We start from the raw sequence: 26,127 nt of genomic DNA, 5'->3' as shown, positions 1-26,127 counted from the left end.
ACATATTGAGTATGTAGTGGGTTGACACTGATAATCGGCATTCAAGTGAACATCACTCGTCTTTTGCAGCAATGCCCTGCACTGGTAATTGTGTTGCTTTAATGTTGAGGTGCTTTTATGTGAAGTGTTCACATTAAATTGTCCACCTTTGTCACTGTTATCACACCAATTGCACCTTGCAGTGTAGAAGACTATACTTACTTTGAGAATGAAGTCCTGTGCAAAGATATTGTGGCATCAAATAGCAACAGCACAACGAGTACAGAAGGGCATTTCTGGAATGCAATCAGAAAAAAAACATAGCTGTTCAGTTTGAGTTAGAAATGTATTTGTTTGTATTATGCCTGTCATATATAATTGAAATTATAGACTGCCACAGTGTTGGCATCAATTACATGTCATTCATAACACTCACAAGGTCACTGTTACATAAATTGTTTACCTTTTGACTCCACCCATTTCATAGCTTCATCTGGAAATGAAAAAAACACCTGCTGCAGGATGTTTCTATAGATCGGCTTGCAAGGAGAGAACAAGACTCTAGATAGTTGCTCCCTCAGCAAGAGTGAAAGCCTTCAGGTCACAGCGAGGGGTCTCTTATAGGCTCGACTGTCATTTATTTGGGGGAGTGAGTCAACAGTCTCCACAGTGTCAACTTTACATTCCACTGGAGTTAATTTACTCCCACCTTGGATTTAATGTTAATGCTTTTTCAAGTACAAAGTTACAGTATTGTACCCCATTTTTTGTTCTATTATTAAGACTTTGTACCATATTTCTTATGGTACAAAATCGTAATAATAGAGGTAAATTAGTTGTGGAAAAGATGATGTTACCCTGCGTTGGCTTTATTTGTCCAGCATTTTTGGGAAGTGCATTCTCTGTGATCTCTATGGTTGCACGGTATTCAAACAGCATTTCTTCCAGTGCAGTCCAAACTGAAAATCAAGAGATGCTGACTAAAAAGCAATTCGAGCTGGGTTTGCTCTGTCAGACAGAGTGGCAGGAAAAAGTTATCATTCTGCAATTCCTGAAATAAGGTGGAGGACTTTTCAGGCGGAGTATCTTTAAATTGTAGTGAAAGCATCCAGAATCCATTCAAATACATTGTGTTTATTACCAAGAAACGCTGTTTGTTTTTGAAATTGTTTTCAGAATTTTAAACCGTTAGTGCAAGGAAATAAAAAGCCAACTCATTTGATATACACAGAGAACAAAAACGCAGTTGTTTTAACCTCCACATAACAAGTGACATATATATTTATTTTTCAAAAACTGTTTACGGCTAATAATACAATTTATAATAATAGTAATAATGATAATATTGTCATTATTATCATCACATGCATCCAACACTTCAACGCTCTATTTATAGGTAGCAATTTTGCATGTGCGTCAACTGCGTCTCTGGTATGTGCAGTAACGCGCAGTTAAATGTTCGTGAGCGTGCAGGTGGAGCAGCGCTTGCTGGTGCTGTCAGCTCTTCAGATTTTGCACAGTTAGCTTGATGGCTAGCAAACACAAACAACACTGTTCATGGAGATCCATGGCCACTCTACTCTGTGTGTCATTGTAAGGGCGTTTCTCCTTTAACGCGTGCCTAACTAGGACGTGACATAGTCAGCACAGTAGTGTTTTATGTCCGCAGCTTACAGCGAAAGGACGGCGAGAGGACTGAAATTGGAGCTAACGTTGGTTAGCTAGCTGCTGTTAGCTTGCCAACGCAATGGTGAGTAGCGTTAGCTTTCTTTTGCGGCTAATGTTAGACCCGCTGATAACTGTTCGGTGGGTGGCTAATGTTACGCTAACTGTTACTGTTAGCTAGCTACGAGCAATAGTTTATTTCCCCGTTGGTCTAGTATGTTGTGTGTTTTTCAGATCGTTCCTGAGCGTTTGTGGGCCCTTGGCAACAATATTTAACGTTAGCTTCCCACCTGTAACCCATAAAATACCCTTGCCGAGATTGTGCCCACATGCCAGGGACCTGTGCCACCTCACTTACTCCAGTCACAGTAATGCAGCTAACGTTAACTCACAACTTTAATAGATGCTCCCTTTTCCAAAATGGGTCTGTCTCAGTTTTGGGGTTTTAGCTGGTGACGTACAGATTCCCGTTTTTAAAGAAGAAACTATTAACCGGAGTATGTTAAGGCCTTGTCATATATATATTTTTAATAAGACTTATAACGTTAGCGTTAGCTGTCTTAGTTGTGTAGACTTGAATTATATGAAGTACCGGCTACATATACATTTTTGGGGGCTGATTTGGTAAATGTGGCATTTTGTTTTCTTATCATTTTTTCCAAATTTAAATTTTTTTATTGATTGTGAGTGTATTTACAAACGTTTCATCCGCATTGGCACCAACGTGTCAGCCTTCTAAACAGTCAACACCTTACGTGTACAGTTGCTCCTTTTGAGTTTCTTCTTAGCAGAGATGTTTGTGTAAATATCCATAGACTCCTCCATTAGAAACTGGAGAACTGTTTGTCTATTGTACAGGTTTAACAATGCCCCCCCCCCCCTCCTTCAGTGTCATTATTGTTCACCTCACAGTCTAGTTACAAAGCAGCTGTCAGTAGTTTGACATGAATGAATAATTCAGCTTGGTGTAAATTGTACTTGGTAGCTTGATTCATTCTGTCTGCCAAAATAGTAATTTGTTCCAATTTCTGTAAAACGGTGTTAAAGTGGTTATTTCAAGGTCTTGATAAAGGGAATTAAACCCTAAGTTAAAACATAAATATGCCAGTTTATTCATTTAAACTACTCGTGTCCTTGTAACTCCTCTGTTTCGTGCCCGGTTTAATTTAGTTTTAAACGGACGGCTTTTAAAGATAACCGGTACTATTCGCTCTGCATTAGGTCAGCATCTGTGACAACCAGGTCAAATTCCTGGTGGCCGTTTGCATCTCATATTGGTTTTCACTTGCATGAATACAATGCCTCGTGGTCTGCCAGTGGATGATTTATTCATTTCATTACATGACTAATTTAGGGACCGTCTGTGTGATTATTTTTGCCAGTTTTACCCCCCCCCCCCCACCACCACACACACACACACACTACAGCCAAAAACAACTTACGTGGCCTTTTTCTTTAATTGGGCTTGAGCTAAAAATATTTGCATCTAATGACGAGGATGTCTGTGTTTATTTCGAACACGACCAATTGGTAACATTGTATTTCAGGCCTATTTTTGGCAACGCTATTTATAATACTTTCCCTGACCCTGTCATACTAATGCTATAATTGTCAGGGCTGTTAACCAATTAGGCCCCGAGGATAGTTTTTTACAGAGTAATCCTGGAGCTGAAATTACCAATTCTGCTTTGTTTAACCTGTAGGCCTACAGGTGTATCCCAGATGATGTGAGGCTCCCCTGCCTGTAGAGACGAAGATGACTGAAGTCCAGGCCACAGTGGAGTTCTCTGTGGAGCTCCACAAGTTCTACAACGTGGACCTGTTCCAAAGAGGGTGAGTGTCGTCTCATTGGCTCTGCTCTTTCTCTGCCATGTGTTTCCAACAGGTGGCAATTCATTCATGCTTCACCAAGTGTTTTTCTAACTTACATTACAGACAAGCTTACTGTACTAATGAAAAAACATCAGCTATGATGGCACGCTTTAGAGGGATCTAGTCCATGAGTGTCCCAGACAATCTGGGGGAGTCTGTCATCTTTTTGGAGAGTTTCTCCACAAAGAATCATTTAAAAGCACCATTTAAAACCTTGTGTTCACCAGAGACATGTTCATATTTTCATTCAGCATGAAAAAAGCTTTAAAAAGAGACTAATTGATTAAAGGATTCTTTCGTCGACTAAGACCAAAACGGCTGATTCGTCTAATCGACGAAGAGGAAGCAGAGCTATCTGACTCACCTCCCACTAGATTTTTAATACATCTTGATTACTGTGGTGTTGTAGGGATTGTAAAATCATAAAGCTATTTGTGTTTAAGTGAAACCTAAAAAATGGATGTCTTAGGAAGCCTCTATTGACAGAGCTTCATGTAATCAAAATTGCGGCTCGTTTACTACCCGAGTGACCGCAGCAGAAAGTGCTCATTGTTTATTCACGAAAGTTGTAGTGTCGTTTTGCAAGTGCCCGTGGCTGACCCGTGCGGTTTGGATGCTGCTTTGGACCGAGCTAACACACAGTTTGTCTGCATTTTCAGCTTCTACCAGATTCGTGCCGGTCTGAAGGTGTCGCCCCGGGTTCCACACAAAGTAGAGACCAGCCTGCTTCACCCGGGAGGTAAATACATTTCAGATGAGGCAAAGAGACCGTTTCTGTGCTTTGAAAAGGATTCATGTACCCTTTATGGCTCCAATTGGTCAACTCAAGCCCCGCCCCTTTCCTTTCAATTCTCCAATTAACAGCATAAAAGCAGCAGCAATGCTTCGTAACTTGCAGTATGCACAAAGTAATGCTGTTTGTGTCCCTGTGAAGGCAGGTGACACTAATTAAGTCATACTTATACTTCAGGTGGCCTTGCACACATCTCTTTAAGCTCTCTGATGTTAGCACCGTTTCGCTGAAAGTTGTTATTGCAGATTTGGTTTACTTATTGTTTTGTTGACGGGGAGCTGGTGGGGCACTGGCTTATCTCACAGGCCGATCCTTGTTCTCATTATTCCTCTCGGGCTTAGTGCATACACGCCCCCCCCCCTTGCTTAGAGACCTGCGCTGCTCAATTCGCACAAAGCACTCAATTTGTGTTTCATAAATAAATGGGATCATCAAGGGGTGTGTAGTTCCAATGCTTAAATGTTTTAAATTCTATTTGTATTTTGAAAGCCTTGCTCAGTAGAGTAGACGGGGAAACGGCTCTTCACTACACTTTCATCTTCAATGGAGACCTGATGAGGTCGGATAATTCCTGGCACCGGTTCTATGAAGATTATTATCTGTAGGTTTGCTCGTTTATGATCCTTTTTTTTTTTGGGATCTGCAAAATCCAGCTAGATGTGTCTCCATCTTTGTCAGCCATGTGCAAAAACACCTGACATACTAATGGCTCGGTGCGCGTGTTTCTAAAAGTGTGTACAGAAATACTCTAAAGCAGACTGGTTTGCTATAATCATTTATATTTTTCTTAAACACACAGTTAATTCTGGTGGCTTTTGTCTAGGCTCTGATCTGGCGTTTCCCGCCTCGGTCCAAGATGATGTCATCTGCAGCAAAACTTTCCAAATCCTCTACAAGAATGAAGAGGTTGTGGTCAACGACGTCCTCCTCTTCAAAGTGATGATGCTGCTGGATGAGAAGAAGGTACATTTCTCTGCGTATAATTTTAAATCGGTGCACAATATGATCAGGGATGTGATATAAAATTATTTCATCTCAACTTTAAAAAGAAACAGAGGTGATGCTTGTGGTGCTGCGCTGTCTTCAACCAAGAGCAGTACATTAGAAGCATGATGCACCTGCAAAATGTCACAGAAATGGATTCAAAGGGATTCTTTGATCCACCAGCAAAAACGCTGTCAGGATGAATATCTTCTGTGAGAAAGCTTCTGCTTCGTTTGTGCTGCTCGAGCCTTGTTTTTGGTGCTGAGGTTCAACTGTTCTAACATCGGAGTGTTTTTGACATCAGGGTGACGGATTACGATCACCGACGGCTTCGAAATGCATCCGGCTTATTAGAGCTGGTGCCGTCAAATTAAAAAGACACACCTTGAATGGTATTGTGTAGATCTTGCTGATGGACTAGGGACACCATACGCTCTAACACACTGGCTCTAAATCCGACTGTCTCCTCTGTTTTTCAATATTCTCAGGTGGAAGAGTCCCTCAATGACATTGATTTCCAGCTATTCTTGGATTTATATTTCACAGATGGTGACTACACGTAGGTGTTGCAACATTTTAACAGCGTGTTCCTTTTTCAGTGTTTGTGAATTTGATATTTGCACCTCCTTATAAAATAAGGCACTAATGTGTTCCTCTGTATCTTCCTTTTATTTAACTTCCACAGGCCAGATGATCCAAGCTCTCTACAGAACATCAGTGGCCGCACACTTCGTTTGCACTTTAGCCTTCAGCGAGGCATCCACCAACACGTCAACGTCATGTTTGACTACTTCCACCTGTCTGTCATGTCTGTAGCCATCCATGCCTCCCTAGTGGCTCTCCATCAGCCCCTTATCAGGTCAGACTGCTACTTAACGCCAGAGAACAAGTGCTGCAGCGCTTTCATGGATCTCCGTCATGTTATTCTACTATTGTTTAAATTCTCGTGGTGATTAGCAGAGATTGACGTCACTCTGTGTGTTTACCTAGTTTGCCTCGACCGGTGAAAACCACATGGCTGAACCGCAACGCTCCACCGCAGAGCAAAGACTCCGTCATCCCACCTCTGGAGAATGTGGTGTTCGGGGGCAGTTACGTCAAGCAAGTATCGGCAGACGTAAGTGGACCCCCTTCATAGCGAGGACAACGTCTGTATTTCATTTGGAGGTGCCTCTCAACTACTGAGTTGTCATGAAGGTCTGAAGGATGCCACCGTTGTATCATTTTACAAGCTTGCTGTAACACAAAAGGGCTAAATTAAGCACTTGATAAAAAGTAAATGGTTGTCATATACCTAATAATACTTCCTTTTATGAGGAAAGAATAAAAGCAACCATGCATGTATTGTTAAGGCAAGGCTGCCTGCCAGTAACGCAGCCCTTTTATTATTACATGGACTGTGCTGTGGATTTGACAGTTGTTCACCTCCGGTGGAATGGTGTGTTGCATTCATTGCGTCTGAAGCACAGGGAGAAGTGTCGGGCATCCATCAGACCATTGTCACATTTGGCCAGGAGTAATTGGCCTCTCCTGCCAGAGTGGCTAAAGCTGCCCCTGAGATGCAGTAGCGTGAATGTACCGGAGTCATTCGGACAGAGCAGAGGCAATAACCCTCATCCTTCCTTGATGCATCACTAACGGGCAGCTTGGGAACAACAACACATCGACCGCTATTCATTTCGCGACGGGCATCTGTGCAGAAAGCACAATAAAGTGTTGACCCCCGGATATCGCACACTTAATAAATGTCTAGTAACCGGCAGGATAATCTGTTGGGATGTTTTCGGGCTGTGGTGATTACTGTAATACAGTCTTAAACTGTTTTCTCCTTTTATATAATGATACATGGGTATAATACTATAGATCAATGTTGAATTCATCATCAAGAATCATGTTTCCACCCCTGGGAAAGGCTATGAACCTAACGTTTACAACTGCTTAGGATGTTTAGAACAGCAGTAATTTAATATCGTTTCCAGAATGAAGTAATCTACGCCGTGTTTTGTGTCCCTCGTGATCCCTCAGGGCCGGACGTTCCAGGTGACTGACCACTGTCTGGAGCACGCCTTCAGTCTGCACCATGACCTCTGCTCCAACCTCCTGCTGGCCTACCAGGGCCTCTTTGACTACTTCACCTCCATTACCAAGGACCTGCCCTCCTCCCATCGCATGGAACTAGGTACACAGCACTATCTTCACTGTCATGTCACAGGTTGTATGAAATCCTAAATCCCAGACTTATTTATTGTTATTTTTTTCAACTCCAGCACTGAGAAGAAGTATTCTCAAAGGCATACAGTACAATACCTTCTGAATCATTTTTTTTTTTTTTTCTTTGGTTGGATTTTCATTGTTTTGTCTTTTCAGCATCGGTGTTTGTTGAGTTCTCATATCATTTCACCTGATCCCTACACATTGACTTATTTTACCCTCTGAACAGATGACGCAACCAGCAACCCGCTCAGTTAATTCAGGAATCTAACTGTCTTTAATTAATCTTAGTTCATTATACTTACAAAACTAATCTTGGTCTGGTAACTACTAAACTGAAGCCGAATTGTAACATCTCCTAAATACAAGTCATCGTTGTAACTGTGGCTCACTAAAGCTAACCCACACAATTAAACGGATACTAACCCCTCACAGAAGACCAAATAATAAACAGGTTAAATATGTGCAATCTTACTAGCCAAGTCCAGCATGCAACTCCTATATGAGCGAGTACTCAGAAGACCCTATCCCCGAAGTCAAAGGCACGTCTACATAGGTATGTCCCGACCCTCACAGTACCGCAACTCCGCCTGCCTTTCTCTCTTTGACTCCTCTTCACTCTAGTGTCCTCTTTGTAGAAAACACCACTTCCTCTTTTTCTCCAATTTCCCAGAGACATTATACTTAAAACTGCTGTCATGCCATATGTAAATACTTTATACTCCATCCTTCTTTCTTTCTTTCTTTCTTTCGAACTAGGCATTGGTCAAAGAGTCTAAATTTCTAGCGACTCTCTGCTTAAGTCATGTAAAATGTACTTTCTAACGCCACTTCCTTATTCTGCCTTTATTACGGACCCTTTTGAAAAAAGCATTCTGTATAAATAAACGGGTAAATTATAGAAGTGATTCTTGGTAATGCTGTTCCTCTGCCTTCTCAGAACAACTCGACTTAGAGGCCCGCCTAGCTGAGCTATGTGAGCATGTCAAGGTAGGACCTTTTTCATATTTCCTCATTGGGCAATGATGCAGAAACATTCACAGCAAGCAACTAGCCTGGTGCTAAGTGTATGGGGCAGGAGGAGGTAACACGAAATATGGCAAAGGGACACATAGAAGCACAAACACATAGGCTGAGGGAATACGGTTTACTATTGCAATGTTTTTATATTTCATCAAGGGATGCAGTGTTGGCGGATAATGAAGCTGAAATGTTTTCATCACCAAGTAATGCAGAGTTTCAAAAGAAAGCTGAACTGGAGTCAGTGGTGAGAATAGTTCCAAGGTCACTCGAGGTGTGTCAGCAAATTATGGAGAAGAGAAGTCACTGAATCCTCATTTGTAAAGCAGACTGGCGAGCTCTCTGATGTTTCTTCACAGTTGGTCGAGTTACCTTTTTTTTAAAACTAGTCTCTGGAACATTCCATAATTGTGTAGGTGAGAGAACCTCTCTTTAGTGGTTGGGTCCTGATCGTTTAGCCCACTTACGATTACGAGTGATAGAGAATGTGTTTCTGTAGACGATGGTGGTACATTATGCAAGTCAAGTTCCTCTTGTGTGTTTCAGCGCGCAGCACTTTCTTTCCAAATATAGTATTTCATATTAGATATGCAACAACAGTTATGACAGACACACGAATGGAAATAGATTAACTTTATGTATTTAGGAGACTTCATATGCAGCTTCATTTGATTATGACAAGCAGGTTTTTTATGATCGTACGACTATCATTTGTTTGTCATAAAACGTTACTTGAAAAACCATAATGGCCTATTTATTATTGCTTACCGTAACTGTTTAGAAAACACTTGTGGAAGTGAAGACTGACAGTACTCCACTGTCTTTGAGACACTTCAGGGGTAAAATGATTAACGGCACAATGAGTAGGATTTGTCGTTTTTAAGGTTTTGTAAACACAACCTTCAGATTTGGCCCCTCCTCCCCGGCTCAACGAGGGTTACAGTCTGATACGTGGTCGCTATGTTGTTTTAGGGGTTGACGCCCGAAAACACAGCAAATTTGAAAAGGAAATGAAATCCAGGCAGACCAGGGCAGGGTCACTGCCGATACAGACACCGCAAAACACTTTTCTAGTGAGTCATGAATCAGAGGGATTATCTGTGTTTGTGCTTAAACATTGTTTTTTTTTTTATAGGAAAATCCTACTCATTGTGCCAAGTCCTGCTACATAGAACTGCATGCCATTGTTCTTTTAGGGAATAATGCTCGCTTGAGCCCTCTGGTGGGTGACTTGTGTCTTCATACTTTTTAGCAGAAAGCGGAGTCTCCTGACGAGCTGGCAGAACTGGTCAATATGAACCTGGCCCAGCTCTGCTCTCTGCTCATGGCTCTCTGGGGACAATTCCTGGAGGTAGTGTCCCTGCAGGAGCATGTTGCTGCCCTACTAGCTATGGAACACCATTCACTGAGAGTGAGTCCCGACTTCTTAAATCCTCTACAAGTTGGAATAAGTGACAAGTTACCTTTTTGAATTACAAGAATCCTCTTTTGATCTAATAGCTAATTCAAAACTATACTCGAGACTGAATCTGAACATATACTGTGGGTTTTTGTTACAGGTAAGGCGGTTTGCTGAGGCTTTCTTTTGTCTCGAACATCCAAGACAATCTGCACTAGCGTATCAGGAGCTACAGTAAGTTGCAGTGTTTGTCTAGATTATGAAATATTAGTGTTTGACTAAAGAGTTATATATTTTTTTTTGTCTTACTCTTGCTCTCTCCTCCACCAGTGCTCACAGTCACCAGCAGATGACGAACGCTATCAAAAGCTCCAGCTACTTCCTGTCTCTGCCTCCGGTTCCAGTGGAATGTGCAGACCTAGATGGTGACGTTAGCTCCCTGCCGATCATCTTTGAGGATAGATACCTGGATTCTATCACTGAAGGTCAGTAATACAGTGTTACCACTCAACCACATGTACAGTCAGCAGGCGTCGACTATGTTTTAAAACAAATGTGTTTTTGTTTGTTGCCTTTTTTTCCTGTTCAACGCGGTTTGAATGTGAAGATCGCGACGGACCCTGGCTGGGCATGCACAACGCGAAGACTGGCTCCATGTCCAGCAAAGCGGACAAGCCCAACTCCAAGGAGTGCAGTGCTGCAGCCAGCCCCATACCGGAGTCTCGGTGTGCCCCTATGGATAACACCTGGCCAGACAGCTACGATCCACCACCCAAGTCCAAAGGCAAGTCGGTCAAACTGAAGAAAAATGCAAAGACTGAGAACTCAAAGAAGCTGATCAGACAGGGCTCCAAGGACTCCGTGGTGTTGGTGGGCTACAAGAACCTCAAAGCTCCTTATGGTGACCCAAAGCACAAGGAAGGGGAAGCTCCCCTAAACCAGGAAGAGGATCGAGATGCATTACAGAGGGACTCGAGTAGTTATTTAAGGCCTTATGCAAATTCAGCTTTTGACTCTGGTGCCACTTCAGCACACTGTGGGGACGGTGCTGTTGATTCTGTCGCAGATGACATTAGTACTGCTGCTTGTCAAAGAGGTTCCTTCAAAAAGACAAACGCAGACGCACAGAACAATCCTCAGGCTGGTACTGGGGTTGTTGCTACATGCAACCAACCGCTTTGCAAAGATCAGCAGGTTGACTCTGGTGGCCAGAAGCTGCCAGAGTGGTCTGCTGGGCTGAAGCAGATTGAGGTGAAACCAAGTTTAAAGGACCCATACCAAGGGGACAAAGTAACGGTTCTGCTCCCATGTCGGACTGATGGAACCGTATGCGGGAATGTTCCTGAGACAGACTTCTGTGAATCAAAGCGGTCTGTAGTGGACTCTGTTTTCGAAAGGCCCGGTAAAGAGGCAGCGCAGCGTAGCCAGTCCTGTCTGGTCTCGGTCCAGGGGAAGAGTGATTGTATCAGGCTGCCGGACGGCGGAGCCCCCAGTGCCTCGTCGCGACTCTCGGACTCGGGCATCGAAAGCGAGCCCAGCTCTTTCGCCACTCAGCCGGTTCCGGGGCTTCAGACTTTTGCAGGACTAGGCGTCTCTGAATCGGGCATAGCTGCCCCCCAGCCCGAGAGGCCCCTCCCGAGTCCTGCACCACGGCCGGTTCAGCAAAGCTCGGTGCAGAAGCCCAGCGGGGGGGCAGCAGAACATCTTTACCCAGAGAACACCAGCGCTGTCAGCGGAGTCCAGTCCTCTCTCACTTCCATCAACTCCCTGCCCTCGGATGATGAGGGCGAAAGCTCCTCAAGGGGCTCCAGTGGAGCTGAAGTCCGAGGCAGGAAGTCCAGTGTTTTGGTGCAGGAGCAGAGTGTAGTGTTCTCTGGAGATGACGCTATCAGACCGGCCGTCGACACTGCTGCAGGGGATTCCCATCTTATAAAACCTCCCTTTGACTTGGAAACAGACCCCAAATTCTTAAGTACTTCTGATCTTGGACTAGAGGGAGCAGCTGGTTCTGGGACTGTTAAAGAACCCGGTAGTGACCCCCATACCGCCTGCCCTTCCAGTAACTCTGCCACCAGCAGCACTGACCTGGTGAAACGTGGGATGGTGGAGAACTACTTTGGCTCGTGCTCCAGCACGGACGCGTCTGAGATCAGCCCGGTGGAGACATCAGCCATCACACTGGGAATCCAGGCCAGGCCTCAGCTGGAGGAGGACGAGGACGAGGCCGAACACGAGATGATCGAGAACGGTTACTACGAGGAAGGGGACGGCTACGCTTTCGTCAATGGCGTCGCTGCCGACGAGGAGCAAAGCGGGGTCGGGGACGCGGCCGCGGCCGCTTCAGAGACGGGTCTTCTGTTCGAGCAGCTCGGCATCGGCTACCCCCATGAAACAAAGGACTTATCAAAAGCGCCCATCTGCTCCAACCTGGCCTCCAGCAGTGCCGGGTGTAGCTTGGGCAGACCTCCCTGTCCCTCCGCCTCCTTCTCCTCCAGCCTGCGGTGGTATGAATGTGCACCCACGCCGCACATGAAAGCGTGAGTCAGCTCGCACAATTATTCATGTTACACTTTATGCAGATATTTGTCCTTTCTGGCACATTATAATTAATATTCATCAACTATTTTCTTCTAATTCTGCAGGTTCATGAAGGCAAAGGAAGAAATGAAACACCTGAAGCTTCCTGGCTTCTTGTACAGTGACGTGTCTGAGCTGGCATCCACTGTGCCCTACTTCAGCCTGGAGGAAGATGAAACTTGCGAAGAAGGCATCCATCTCATAGTCTGCGTCCACGGCCTGGACGGTAGGAAACCGTATCTTTTGGAGTCAATTAGTTCCTTTAGTTTTGTTTTTGTTTTCCAAAAAAACCCATATTTGTGTCGTTTTCTGTTCCCTTTACTGCTGCAGGTAACAGCGCAGACCTGAGACTGGTGAAGACTTACCTGGAGCTTGGACTGCCGGGCGCTCGTATAGACTTCCTGATGTCAGAGAGGAACCAGGTGAGTGGATGAGCACACCGACACTACTGTCGTCTGTCGTCAGCATGGATGAGCTGTAACGCCTTCGTCTTTTCTTTTTAATGTTCTTTTCATCCACAGAATGACACTTTTGCTGACTTTGACTCGATGACAGACCGACTGCTGGATGAAATAGTCCAGTACATTCAGATATACAACCTCACAGTGTCAAAGATAAGGTAACATGTTCTATTCTACCCACATGTAATATATAGTGTATTATCTAATAAAATACTTTAGTGGTTCGTTAGGTAGCTACATGATGCAGTATCGACAGAATCATAAATAAATATGGAAAAATGAAACTGGTTGCAAAGGTTAAACAAACTTTTTACATGTTTTTAAGCCAACTTTATCAATCTGATTGTGTCGCGAAATTCGGTTATTTGAATGTGTTTTGTAAATGAGTCAAAGATGTGCATATAAATGTTGTTTCGTTCTGGTCTCTCTGCAGCTTTGTGGGTCACTCCTTGGGGAACCTCATCGTTCGCTCAGTGCTAACTAGGCCCAGGTTTAAATGTTACCTGAGCAGGCTGCACACCTTCCTCTCCCTCTCTGGACCTCACCTCGGCACATTGTACAACAGCTCTGCTCTGGTCAACACGGGTACGTTTAGCTGCTGGTAGAACAGCAAACCGCTAGTTGCCATTATTCTCTCTCTGTCACTGTGCTGTGAAGCCTGTTAAATGACGGGTTAATTGTGTGTTCCCAGGACTTTGGTTCATGCAGAAGTGGAAAAAGTCCGGGTCACTCCTTCAGCTGACATGCCGTGATAACTCTGATCCTCGCCAAACTTTCCTCTACAAGCTCAGCAAGAAATCTGGTTAGCTTTGCTTTTTTATTTTTTAACAAAGTACATTTCAGGCTGTATATGTGGAATTTGAGATTGTAGAGATAACTTTTCTGCTATTCGTCTGCTTTTGAAGGTCTGCAGTTTTTCAGGAATGTGGTATTGGTTGGGTCACTGCAGGATCGCTACGTCCCGTATCATTCTGCTCGAATAGAAATGTGCAAAACTGCAGTAAAGGACAAACAAACAGGTGGGTTTGGATTGAATAATTATGTCTACAAAACTAAATCGTATACCGTCATACAAATGAACTAAAGAACATCAAAAGTACCAAACCTTGGCCTGTTTCTCTCGTCCAAACCAGGCCCTGTGTATGCTGAGATGATTGAGAACCTGCTGCTGCCAGTACTTCAGAACAAAGACTGTAATCTAGTGCGATATGATGTCATACATGCCCTGCCCAACACAGCCAACTCCCTGATTGGCCGGGCCGCCCACATTGCCGTCCTTGATTCTGAGATCTTCCTGGAGAAGTTCTTCCTCGTTGCAGGACTCAAGTTCTTTCAGTAGAAATGAGGCAGAATCAACAAGAGGAATGTGGAGCCAATACTTCGCTGCATCGAAACCTTATTCTGATTATTTCTTGGTTTTTAAATACATAAAATCACAATTTTTCTTTCATTTCATGTTGTTTATATTGGAATCACAGTGGATATGGACATTTTTTATTTTTCTACAGCCATCTTTTAGACATTGTTTTTTTTGTGTTCAGGAAACTACACCCCCCCCCTCCCCCCTTCCCCACCATATGCTATGTTTTCAGTGGTATTTATGTTTATACTTTTAATTAGTTATTCAATTGATTTTAGATGCTGAACTGGAAAAGTAGCTGCTACAAAAATGAAATGGCTGTTTCGGTGAGCTGGCCCGAGTCACGTCTGCACACATATGTACTGTCCTCACCATTGCAAACGTTCCCCACCGATTTTAAGAGACTTGCACCACAAATACATTTTACAAGCTTTTGTACTGAAAGAATTGTCATTTGTACAAGTTACTTTTTTATCAACAATTTTCCATCCTTTTTAATGGCAAAGATTGCATTTGAGAGAGGATTGTTGCTCAGACTTCGCAGCCTTTGCGTTGGTCTTAATACTTGCTGCTCTTTGCCATTTACCCAACCTGGTGTTGGGAGAATAAAGCTTTACCTACGACATAACAAGATTTTATTACAGGGGTTTTAAGCAATGATCTTGATTTAGCAAAAGCACATAATGGTAATATGAACTTGTTTTATTGAAAGTATTTGGTTGTTATAATTTGGTGGTTGTGTTTGAACTGGAAAGTGTTGCTTTGAATTCAAAAAATGTTTCTTGGAAAATTGTTTATATATCATCGTAATCTACCATTAAATCTGCATATTATGAAGTTGGTTAAATGACTTTTCTTTCTTTCTTTATGTGTCACTGCTAATCACAGGGCTTAGTACACTAAGTGCAGGAAAACCGTGATTTCATATCAACTACTAATACAATCTCAGCTGTGCCGTTTATATCGGGGAATAATTTAATTTGACGAGCTAACTGACGTTGGCCACGCTTGTTATGTTGAATTTAAGTCTAGTTTTGATCAACATTGATGTACATCTCTTGGGCTGGGTTCGTTATGATTGAACACATGTAGCAGTATAATTAATTCTATCGTGTCTGCAGTTTGCTCTGTTATCGTGGTGCCCTTTCTTTCAATGATATTCATCTCTCCTTTCATTATTGTTTAGATTTTTAATTTTTTTCAATTGATCAAACGGCCCTGCAGATGGCAGTGTCATCACAGTGACGTGTTCTTTTAAAGACCAACAATAAAAGTGGGAACTTGTGTGGAGTGTTTTGCTCAGAACCTGGGTATGTGAATAAAAGTCAGAGGTTATAGTATCTCAACTCTAAGTGCCAAAGTTATTCATTTATTAGCGCATCACTTAATGTTATTCTACATACTGTAGGCCTGTATGATCACATGTTTAAAGTAAGTTTTAACTTGTCATTCCTACTGAGGAACTGTATATGTTACACCTTTTACATAAAGGGAATTCGATACCTCATCTGCAACCCACTGATTGGAGACTATTGTGTTCTGCCAGTGCAATAATATTTAAAGATGTATCATTTTACTGGCTGATAGAAAAAGAAGGACGGTGGCAACAAAGTACACATGATTGGAGACTTATTTCCACAAGATTATGGCAGATGAACCACTTCCCCGTCTTTATTGAAATATGAAGTTGTAGGCGCACAGGAATACAGCATAGACATTCGTATAAAAATAAGCCTTAAATCCAGTAGAAACATTCCTATTTATTTGTATTCCAACATGAAAGGAGAAAATACAGCCGCATAAAGACTTCTCATGGGGTGAAACACATTCACCATAACAAGCGCCATGACAATAGGTCATATGGTGTGATTTGACTATCGGAGCAGCATTCATCCACTTCAACAGCGGATAATATTGGAAACAAAAAAAATCCCATTCGGGGCCGAAATATTGGTCAAAATACAGAAGAATACAAGATATACTAGTTAAGCACTAGTCGTTCAAGGAAAACCTGATAGGAGCCTATTCGACGCAACAGCAAGAGTCTCACATACGTTTATTGCCTCTAATTAGCACGAGATCGCTGTACCAACTAAAAATAGGGGACATGTCTGTTAAGAACCACGTTGAAAACATTAACGTTTATTTTCATGTATGTATAAGTAATTATTATTTAATACTCATACGAGAAAGACTCAAAAAAATATTGAATACAACATGACAATAGTAAGAACATTTCCAACAAGCATTCACTCACAACAGACGCACCCCTACAACTATCCGAAATGGTATGGCTGAGTCGTTAGGGCTGCCCGGTGGTTGAAGGAGTTGGGCTGCAACACGCGATGGGGAGGGGGATGAACTGGTGTCCTCCCAAACTTCTGCCATGGTTTTATTCGGATAGGAAAAGTAGATTTTGAGTTTGACCAAAGCACTAAGAAGACCTGCGACTGAGCTTAGCCTCGTACAATGTGACGGTAAGTTACTTACCGCTTCATAGCGTGCTAGCTAAATGAGTAACGTTAGCCAGAGGTAGAGATGCACTTGTTGCGTTAGGTTGTAACGCACCATCCAAGCAAACAAACGTCTCCCTTTGCTTAAATGTTAAACGTTATCGCGGTATTGGTCTTACTTTAGCCTCTCCTGCTTTGTTTCGGATTTGAGGAAGCTTACGCATACAGTAAATATGTGTAATTAACCAAGCTACAGCGACACTTTGACAGAAGTAGAGGCGACTAGCTTGGGACGTTTTGTTGCGTTAATTGTGCCCGTCAGGGTTCTGCTCCTTCAACACTGAAGAGGCGGCTCACCTTATTGTTTTCAAGTGGGGCGAGGACATCAGAAGCGGTGTTCCCCTGTTTATTCAGACACGTTACGCCCTCTTATGTGATTCTTTTACGGTTTTAGCGGGCGGTGCGGATCCCTCACCCTCCCGGAGAGCTCGCGCAGTGCAGAGGGGTTTGCGATAGACAGCAGTGGATTATGACAGTCTGGTAAATACGGCGTACAGACTGCTGCTCTCATGTGATGCCAGGTTTCCTCCTGGTCAGCAGCGAGGGGATGTCTGCAGACGTCAGCCAGCACTGTTTGGGCTGATAGTGAAGACTAGTGTAGCTGGTTGTGCTCTGGATTTAAGGCTGATTTTAAGGTCGGTGTTGCTTCACTGTTACAGGCATATATTGATGTACAGTAATATGCCCGCATTAATAACTGCTTTACTTTTAAGTAAACGTATGTTTTCCCTGTGTCAATGACACGTTTTTTATTTATTTATTTGAGATTTCAGTCAGGGCAGATGCAAAAACAATGCAAAACAACACCCACAAGCCCAAATTCCTCGTATTTCCGTTTCTCCTTCTGTCTCATTGCTTCACACATGAATTGCTCCTAAATTGTTTGCATATGTCTGCAACCTCCAACATCTCAGTAATAGAAAAACATATAGTGTATTATCATTTGGTTATCATCATAGATTTGCTTTTATTGAATACGTTTATGATGACCGAATAAAATGCATTGAAGACTATGTATATACAGTATATACAAATGCATGCAGTCGCATTGTTATATTTTCATCAGTAATGCTCACTCGTATAGTATATTGAACAACCAGAGTAGAGAGGTACAAAACCTTCATAATGGGCATAAATTATATTAAAGAAGCCTCAAAAACTAGTGATTAAAAAGAATGATGTAAGACTTCTTTATGCATTGTGTGAGTATAAATGTGTTAAGTGTGAACATACACCATATATTTGAGTCTGTTCTGTACCACGTGCTGCATTAACAGAGTAAATGTACAATATAGTTTGACTCATGAACAAGTCTGATGTCCCAGCTTCTGGTATTTCAGGTTTTTTTCCTGTCTGTTTGCGCTGACACAGATGTGAGTGAGGTTGTGTTTGAACATGTTCATAATCATATTTCGTAAGACGAATCATTTGCTCTCTGAGCTAAGAATGTAATGCTTTTGTAGTTCCCACAACTTGTTTTGTACACTGGCATCACCTTTCAATAATGTTTCTCATGATTTATCTCAACACACGTATTTCTCCTCTGCTTGAATGCCAAACTTCTTGAAAGTTTGGTGTAAAAAGACACAAGTGTGATGCAGAGAAACAGACATTTCTTTGTCCAAGTTGCCCCACCGTGCTGGTTGTCATCTACTTTTTAACTAAGAGCAGTCTGCTTCACTTACGGGTCATTTGTTTGTTTTTTTGTCCCTCATATCGTTTTCTTACTGGTTAATTGTCAAGAGCAGGATTTAAGGGGATCAGAGCGGGCGCGGCAGTAATTAACCAGATTAATTGATTCTGAGACGTTAATCAGTTAATCAGCCTCGCACCAGTACGGGCTTCAGGTCAGCGTCGCTGGGCAAGCTTCAGATGAGTAGACTGTCCCGGTCCACCACGGCCACTTGTTTTGATGTCTTAAGCCTCATCTGCAACAACACAAATCCTTGATTACAGTCGGATAAACTCATTGAATTTGGCCAATTATATCTCTGCTTTTCCATCATACTCTATTGTAGCGTTTGCTGATAATTTGGGTCCAAATGTTTTTTTTTAAGGTAGACCAATTTATGTCATGTATTTGATTCAGTTTTGGAAGGATAATGGGAGACAGCCATGTAACTGTGTCTGAATATGGGATAATATGTTTTTTGCTTTGACTGACTGACGGCATGCTAATGCAATATCAATGCAGAAGGTACCATGTTGCACAACAGAACCTAGATCTGTTTTAAATTCCACTCTGCCGTCTCATCTTTCACATTGAACATGTTTTTTCAATTCCTTTGCTTATCTCACCCTGATGTCATCTTGTCAGGTGCAATATGGACGAACATCCCGGGAACAGATAAGAACGTGAAGGACAGAGGAAGCAAGAGAAGGCTGAGGCCTTTTAACAGAGCGAGAGAGTACTTATCACCGACACCATGTCCACCTCCATAAAGCAGGAGAGAACCATTTGTGTTCTCCTCCCCAACAAAGACCAGCTGGACATCACTGTCGGGGTGAGTGTCTTCATTAGTCTCTAGACGTCATAACAGATGGTCAACACTCTTTTTTTTTTTTTTAAGTTTGTGAATGCAGATTGAATACAGATTTCTTTTGTCTTCTCTGCTGCAGTCAAAGTCCACAGGACAGGATGTTTTTAATCGAGTGGCAGAGCTTCTTGGAATCAAAGAGCTGCACTTCTTTGGCCTCACGGTGGTGAGAGGTGAGTTCACTCCTCATTGAGCCTGAAAGGGCCGTTCACACGAGAGGTACACGGCAGTGTTTGTCAGAAGACTGTTGTTCAGTTTATGCACACAATGCCGCATTTCAGTTAGATCGTAAACACATCATGTTTGGATTACGACGGTTTACTGCAGGGCTTTGCAGCGCCACTCTTTTAGTGGCTCTTGTTTATGTTGTAATGTGGGAAAATGTTTTCTGCCAAAAAGCTATTCCACTAAAGCCACAACATGTCATTGTGCCCTCCCGGTCTGCATAATTGAACGGTGTAATCCACTTTAGCCACTGCGCAAAAGTTTCGGAACTTTCGGATTCCTTAATGTTTCTGTAATCTCGTATGGCTCACCGCTTGAACAGGCAACCTTTTGTTTTTGTGGTGTTGGTTCAGCGATCACTTAGGCCTGGATTCCTGCGATATTAACTTCATTAAGCCTGGAATGCACCCTTGCATTCCTCCCTCTTCACTGAGGGGAGGGACGGAGTGATGATGAGAGGAGGAGGAGGAGGGTGAACTCGTCATGACACAGGCCGGCTCACTAAACTCTTACTCAGAGACTTCAATGAAGGACGGGGGGGGGGGGGGGGGGGGGGGGGGGTGTGAAGGAGTAGCAATGAGTCAGAGTAGGCTGAAAGGAGAGACGGATGGTTAAAGGAACGAGTTGTGAAACGGCTCGGCGAACATGATTTGGCTAAACAAAAGAGATAAGGTGGCTCAAATAAAAGAATGCTCGTGTCGTGACTCATAGGCGCAGGCTGAGAGTGATACAACGTCCTCATTCCCGTCGCAGGTTGCAAACAGCACTTTAGCCCCTCATCTGAAATAGAAGCCAACATTAAAAAAAACAACATTAACGTGGGTAAATGGATACGTAAAAAGCTAAATATCAGGATAAAAGCTCTGCTTTGTTGAATGCAGCTACCTAAACACATTTTCAGAATGTTAAACTGACAATTCAATTTATTTTTCTATAGCCCAAAATCACAAATTTGCCTCAGAGGGCTTTACAATCTGTACACATGCGACACCCTGCGACAATCTGTACACATGCGACATCCTCTGTCCCGGGACCCTCACATCAGAACAGGAACAGCTCTCCCAACAAAAAAACTTTAAAAAAAAAGGAAGACACCTTTTGTGAGAGCGGAGGAGGGATCCCTCTATCAGGATGGACAGGAGAGTGATAGATGTCATGTGTACAGAATGAACAACGTAACAGAGTTACATCACATTCAATGCAAATGACTGCAAATTATTCATATAATGAGAGTAGCAAGCAGAAAAATTATGGAAAAATGACGACTACTAACAATAACAGCAGCCGTGGATATAGTGGAATAATAATGATTATAAATGCAGTAACAGTAATGTGACTAATAATGATAATAAATGCAGTAACAGTAATGTGACTGAAGCACAAAGACTCCGGGGAAGAAGCAAAGTTAGTAGCAGAGCCCCGTCCAGCAGTGTGTGTGTGTGTGTGTGTGTGTGTATGTGTGTGTGTGTGTGTGCTGCCACGCTACGACTGAAAATAGAAACATTAAAACGAGCATTGTTGTCATCTGCTTCCTCGTAGCCTCATTCACAAAAGAAAGAACAAGGGCTTTTTTTTCTTCTTTTGCGCTAATGAATGCCATTGTTGGGCACATTTTCCACTTGGTTGCATCCCGGTTTGGTTTGCTTGCTAAACTGTCTGCTGGTTTCCTGGCTGTCTCTCTCCATCCCAGACAATGAGCACATCTTCTTGGACATGGAGGAGAAACTCACTCAATACTTCCACAAGGAATGGAAGCAAGACTTTGGAAAGGTAAGGCTAGCTCGTTGCGAAGGGTGAAACATTTTTGATGGGAGTAAATTAGGAGCGTTTTAGCTGTGACTCACCGTGTCGTTTAATTGGGAGGCACAGTTCTGTGGCCTACATGCACCAAACTCTTTACTTAGCATGACAAAAAGATGCACACAGACCTTCTCTAACGTGTCTATTTCTGTTTACAGGGATTACTGAGGAGACCCTTGCCTCTAGTGCTCTGCCTCAAAGTGCAGTACTACATAGAAAACGGTAGACTCTTTTGGTATGTCCTCCTGTACATGTTCTACATGCATCTTCCTCACTACTGGATAAGCTTTCTATATTCATCCATCTTTGTCCTCCTCTCTGTCTCCCCCTCCTGTTTTTCTTTTGGTGCGCGGTACCAGTGAACGTAAGGCACGCCATCTGTACTACTCTGACCTGCGGGAGCGGGTGCTTCGCTCTGAATGCCGTCAGCAGGAGGAGGTGTACTTCCAGCTGGCAGGGTACGCCTTCCAGGCTGACCTCGGTGACCACCCGCTGCCCAGGGAGGACATGGAGGCCACTCCTTACTTTGAACCCAAGGAGTACTTTCCCCCTTGGGTAGGTGTTACTATGCGACAGCAACTAACTTAATACATTATAACGTTTTATATTTTGAGGTCCCAATCCATGTCTGTCCCTTTTTTCTTCCTTGTGTAGATTGTAGCTAAGCGTGGAGTAAGCTACCTCCTCTGCCACGGTCCCAAGGTGCATCAGGAGCTGTGGGGCGTGTCCTCTCGTGACGCCATGCTGCTCTTCATCAAGGAGTCATGTCGACTGGAGGACGTACCCGTCACGTTTTACAAACTGCAAAAGGTCAATTTAGCTTTTCTGTATCACAGGTTTAATGGCTTGAATAGATGTGTGTGTAGCACACACACCACACTGCAGGGTGTTTTGCACAATGTCATTACAATAATAAGTTATGATTATTAAGGCGGGTGGGTAGTGGAATTTGATTTCAGCACATTTTTTATCTTCGGACATTCCAGACACATTACTTCCCTTTGACTGAAGTGCCGTCTTTTCCAACACAAATACAGCTTCATTTCAGCTTTGCTGGACAAATGACTACGGGACAGTTATGTAACCTTCCGTGTAATCCAGTTTGCTGTCCTCCCCCCATTCCAAGACCACTCATCGACTGAGTGATCTTCTGAAGGCTGGCCCATCCATTGTGTGGTGTTCTATCACTTTTAATGTGTTGTTATCAGCAGCCCCAGTGTTGCCCAGTGAAGCAGGAGAGGGGCTCAGCTGTGGGTTATCTCATCTGAACCGCTCGCATGCCGCTCTGACATCTTATCGTTCATTTTGTCCAGGACAAGAAGGCCGAGAGAGGAACGGCATTGCTCGGTCTGACCCTGCGAGGAATGCAAGTTTATCAGGTACGTGCATGTACGAGTGTGTTGTTGGTGCGCAGCATATGCGTCAACACGTGCGTATATAGGAGTGAATCTGCGTTTGCTCAAACTCTAGTCTTCTGACTAGACGTGTGAAGAATGTGGGATGGCCACTAACGGCAGTGCATCAGGAGATAGGAGCCGTTTGATCTGTCCATCAGGGGCCATCTGGGAGGGATTAGGGCTCCAGGCCTGGCTGATTAAAGAGCCAGCAGAGCGTGAGATACCTCGAGAAGCCCTTGGCCTCTTCAACAAGCCCAGATGGTTCCTGTGAACAAAAAGACAATTGATTATTGATCAGTAATGTAAAAATATATCCCCGTAGACTGCACATCCAGGCGTCTCTTGTTGCTCACAAACATTGGAGCCGTTTATTTTAATTGTGTGTGTGTGTTTTGTATTCATAGGAGGTAGACAACATGCGACAGCTGCTGTACGACTTCCCCTGGTCAAACGTGGGACGTCTCACCTTCCTGGTAGGCACACTTCTCATTTCCATTCTGTTCAGATTAGGTGGAATTGTGGTTAATTATTTAAAGGGCATTAGCTATGTACACGCTGTATAACGTAGTGTCCCATTCAGGGTAAGAAATTCGAGATCCAGCCAGATGGCTTGCCGTCAGCCAGGAAGCTGGTTTACTACACCGGGTCATCGTTTCGCTCTCGCCACCTCCTCCTGCACCTGAGCAGCAGCCATCGCCTCTACCTCAGCCTCCAGCCTGCCCTCAAACACATACGCCAGCTGGAGGAGAGCGAAGGTAAGGGAGGGAGGGAGACTACGAGGACATGATTAGTACCAGTGATGATTGTAGTTTAGCCAGGGAGCCACTTGTACTCAGCAGAACTCTTCTGGAGCCACTGAAAGTTAAAAGCATAACTGAGGAGAGGACTCTTGTTCCCACAAAAAGAAAGCAAAAGGATTAGTGTTTTAATAATCCCATTTGCTGCACAGTAGCTGTTCAAATGTATCTCTATCAGACGAGCTTAATAAAAGGCATTATCTTTTCTTCATTTCAGATAAAAAGCGTTACAGAGAGTCCTACATCAGCGATGACCTGGACCTGGACCCCCCCGGCAGTGAGAGCAGCCCCGGTCTGTCCCGACACTCCACCAGCAGCTCTGGAATCGAAGCTGACGCCCGCCAGCACAGCATCTCCACAGAGATGGCCTCCATGGAGGAGGAAGGTCAACGGCAAGCGGAGAAGAGTTCGGGCTCAGCAGCCAGCCGTGGCAGCTCCCGCACCTCCGGGTTCGACACGGGCAGTAAGGCTCGGATGGAAGATGAGGGGTGGCAAGAGGAAGGTGAGAGGATTTCTATACTGGACATTTGAGCCGTTCCTCTGCAGTAAACCAATGCTACATTTGTTGAATGAAATAGTTAGTTGGTGGACAGGAAAGCAGTTGTAAGTCATGCTGAACTTGTATGTTCAGGGATGTAAGAATAAATAAAATTCTAGTTCCATACAGTTGGGATAATTGCAGTTTTTTTTTTGTTTTCAGAATTTCTCTAATCTGCTTTCTAAAACTTTTTTTCCCCAGAGATCCAAACCGACATTGGGAGTCCACAGGAGGTCCTCGTGGATGATCCTTATGAGATGTTCCAGTTGGCTGATCTTCTTGAAGGAGTGTCAGTGGATTGTTCAGAACTCTCCTCAGAGACTTGCTCACCGGGTATGAATAATTTGGCAATGACACGATTACAGAATATTTTTCAAATACTATATTATTTGTTCTCATGTCCAAATCTTTTAGTCTCTACAGTAAACCAAGCGTCTCCCCCAGACAGTGATGAAGACCTCGGGAAGTCACGTAGCAAGGATACGTTACAACAGGTTGGACGTCGTTCTTCTTTCCATCGACTTCCTTTTCTTTTGGATTTCTCTGTTGTATTGCATTAAGCTTTTATCTTTACCTCCTGTCCCTATTCTAGATGCTGAAATCTAGGGCACAGGTTTGCGTGGATCGGCACAGCCACAGTCTGGATGATGTACGTCTGTTTCCACCTCCGGCGCCCCTGGGGACCACGCTGCCGCCTGACTCCTCCCACAGCTACACCTTTGGCCTCCCAGACGCCTCAACAAACACAAAGACGCCTGTCGATCACAGCTATTACCCTCTTTTGCACTGCCAAGACAAACCTTCCTTCTATGGCCGCAGGTCCACCAACTGCCTCTCCCTGGACATGTTAAGTGATGAACAGTTCCTGGAATTCATACTTTGAATCCGCCAATTACTGATGTCCACAAATACGCCTTCAACTCCTTCATCTACAGTGCAGATTAACTTGTAGCTTGCCAACACACGGATGTGGGAAGGATGACAACACGGGATATGTGTGTGTTTCAAAACTGCAGAGACTTTATTGAAAATGACGAGACTCCTCACTCCTCATAAAAAAGCTGTGGATTAGAGAACGGTGCTAATACGGCAACATTTCAAATCTGTGAACAGAGCATATTTATTAATGTTGTATATTGTGTACATACTACTTGCACTATTTTATTACATTTCTAATCTGTTTTCTTTTCTTTTATAAGCTGTTAAAATGTTTCTGAAATGTCGGGGGCATAACGTTTGGCAGTAACGGACATTTTGACTTTTTCCGTGCTAATGTAAACACTTGTTTATTTCCTTGTTTTATTCAGGAGAAACTGCATTAGCCAGTTTGTGCTCCTGTAATCCTTTATACTGTTTAAAAAAAAAAAAAAAAAATCTTATTTTTTAATATACTCTATTTTTGTATAGTGTGCTCTGTCATGCTTTTCCTATTAGTCTGCTACATCAATGTAGCTGCTGATGTGGAAAATGTAACCTCTTTACAGCTGGTAATGCATTCATCCAAAGCTTCTCTATTCTATACTCTCCCCCCGCTGTTGTAATTACAACAGAAACATATTCTTTGTAAAGCACTATGCTGTGTGCATAATGTGTATAATGAACCTGCAGTATTTTTGTATTACGTAACTCCCAGACAAAGCCTCTCTGTCTTCTTTTTCTCAGACATTATCGTCACTCTTTTGTAGATGATAATTGGTATTCAAAAGAACTAATATGCCAATATGAACGCAGTTTGAACGGTTTCAAGTCTCAACACTTTCTTCCAATGCCAATAATGTATGAACTGTATGAACAATTTATTTTTATCTAAAGCAACGTTTTTTTATTATGGTGAAAAATAAATTTTAAATCTCACTAAAGGAAACCGGGTGTCTTCACTTGATTCATACGTGGCTTAAATTTGATATGTAAGATTTTTCAATTTGCACAACAACTTCACTGCTATTCCTTTACGGTCACTCTCACTTCTCGCGAGAGTTTGCGATTGCGTTTGCGGAAG

The 26,127-nt window shown here is 43.2% G+C and overlaps 2 protein-coding genes across 4 annotated transcripts; both read left to right on the top strand.

The window, feature by feature from the left end:
* Positions 1-1,472: 1,472 nt before the first annotated feature.
* On the top strand, positions 1,473-15,599 carry fam135a (family with sequence similarity 135 member A). 2 transcript variants are annotated; one of them, XM_079168965.1, is made up of 21 exons: positions 1,473-1,729; positions 3,348-3,477; positions 4,176-4,255; positions 5,133-5,272; positions 5,782-5,852; positions 5,979-6,152; positions 6,284-6,410; positions 7,319-7,472; positions 7,983-8,060; positions 8,445-8,494; positions 9,780-9,935; positions 10,084-10,157; positions 10,254-10,408; positions 10,531-12,460; positions 12,566-12,726; positions 12,831-12,922; positions 13,022-13,119; positions 13,395-13,546; positions 13,653-13,763; positions 13,867-13,980; positions 14,095-15,599. In XM_079168965.1, exons 2-21 carry the CDS (start codon positions 3,401-3,403, stop codon positions 14,298-14,300), a joined length of 4,200 nt encoding a protein of 1,399 aa, XP_079025091.1. In that variant the 5' UTR covers positions 1,473-1,729; positions 3,348-3,400; the 3' UTR covers positions 14,301-15,599. The 2 variants fall into 2 exon arrangements, with proteins under 2 accessions (XP_079025091.1, XP_079025090.1); XM_079168964.1 differs by having other exon boundaries at positions 9,777-9,935.
* Positions 15,600-16,660: 1,061 nt separating this feature from the next.
* Positions 16,661-25,986, top strand: LOC306702907 (FERM domain-containing protein 6). Of its 2 annotated transcripts, none has more exons than XM_079168661.1 (14): positions 16,661-16,798; positions 19,152-19,338; positions 19,454-19,544; positions 21,287-21,366; positions 21,555-21,631; positions 21,756-21,951; positions 22,051-22,206; positions 22,710-22,775; positions 23,198-23,266; positions 23,374-23,548; positions 23,808-24,092; positions 24,330-24,461; positions 24,543-24,622; positions 24,721-25,986. In XM_079168661.1, the coding sequence occupies exons 2-14, from the start codon at positions 19,261-19,263 to the stop codon at positions 25,009-25,011; spliced, it is 1,776 nt and encodes a 591-aa protein (XP_079024787.1). In that variant the 5' UTR covers positions 16,661-16,798; positions 19,152-19,260; the 3' UTR covers positions 25,012-25,986. The 2 variants fall into 2 exon arrangements, with proteins under 2 accessions (XP_079024787.1, XP_079024788.1); XM_079168662.1 differs by lacking the exon at positions 16,661-16,798 and adding an exon at positions 17,276-17,469.
* Positions 25,987-26,127: the final 141 nt, after the last annotated feature.

Source organism: Pholis gunnellus (genome assembly GCF_910591455.1).
Source record: "Pholis gunnellus genome assembly, chromosome: 11".
NCBI classification, from domain to species: Eukaryota; Metazoa; Chordata; class Actinopteri; order Perciformes; family Pholidae; genus Pholis; species Pholis gunnellus.
Note: the sequence above shows the minus strand (reverse complement) of the source record. Positions and strands in the feature narration are given on the sequence as shown.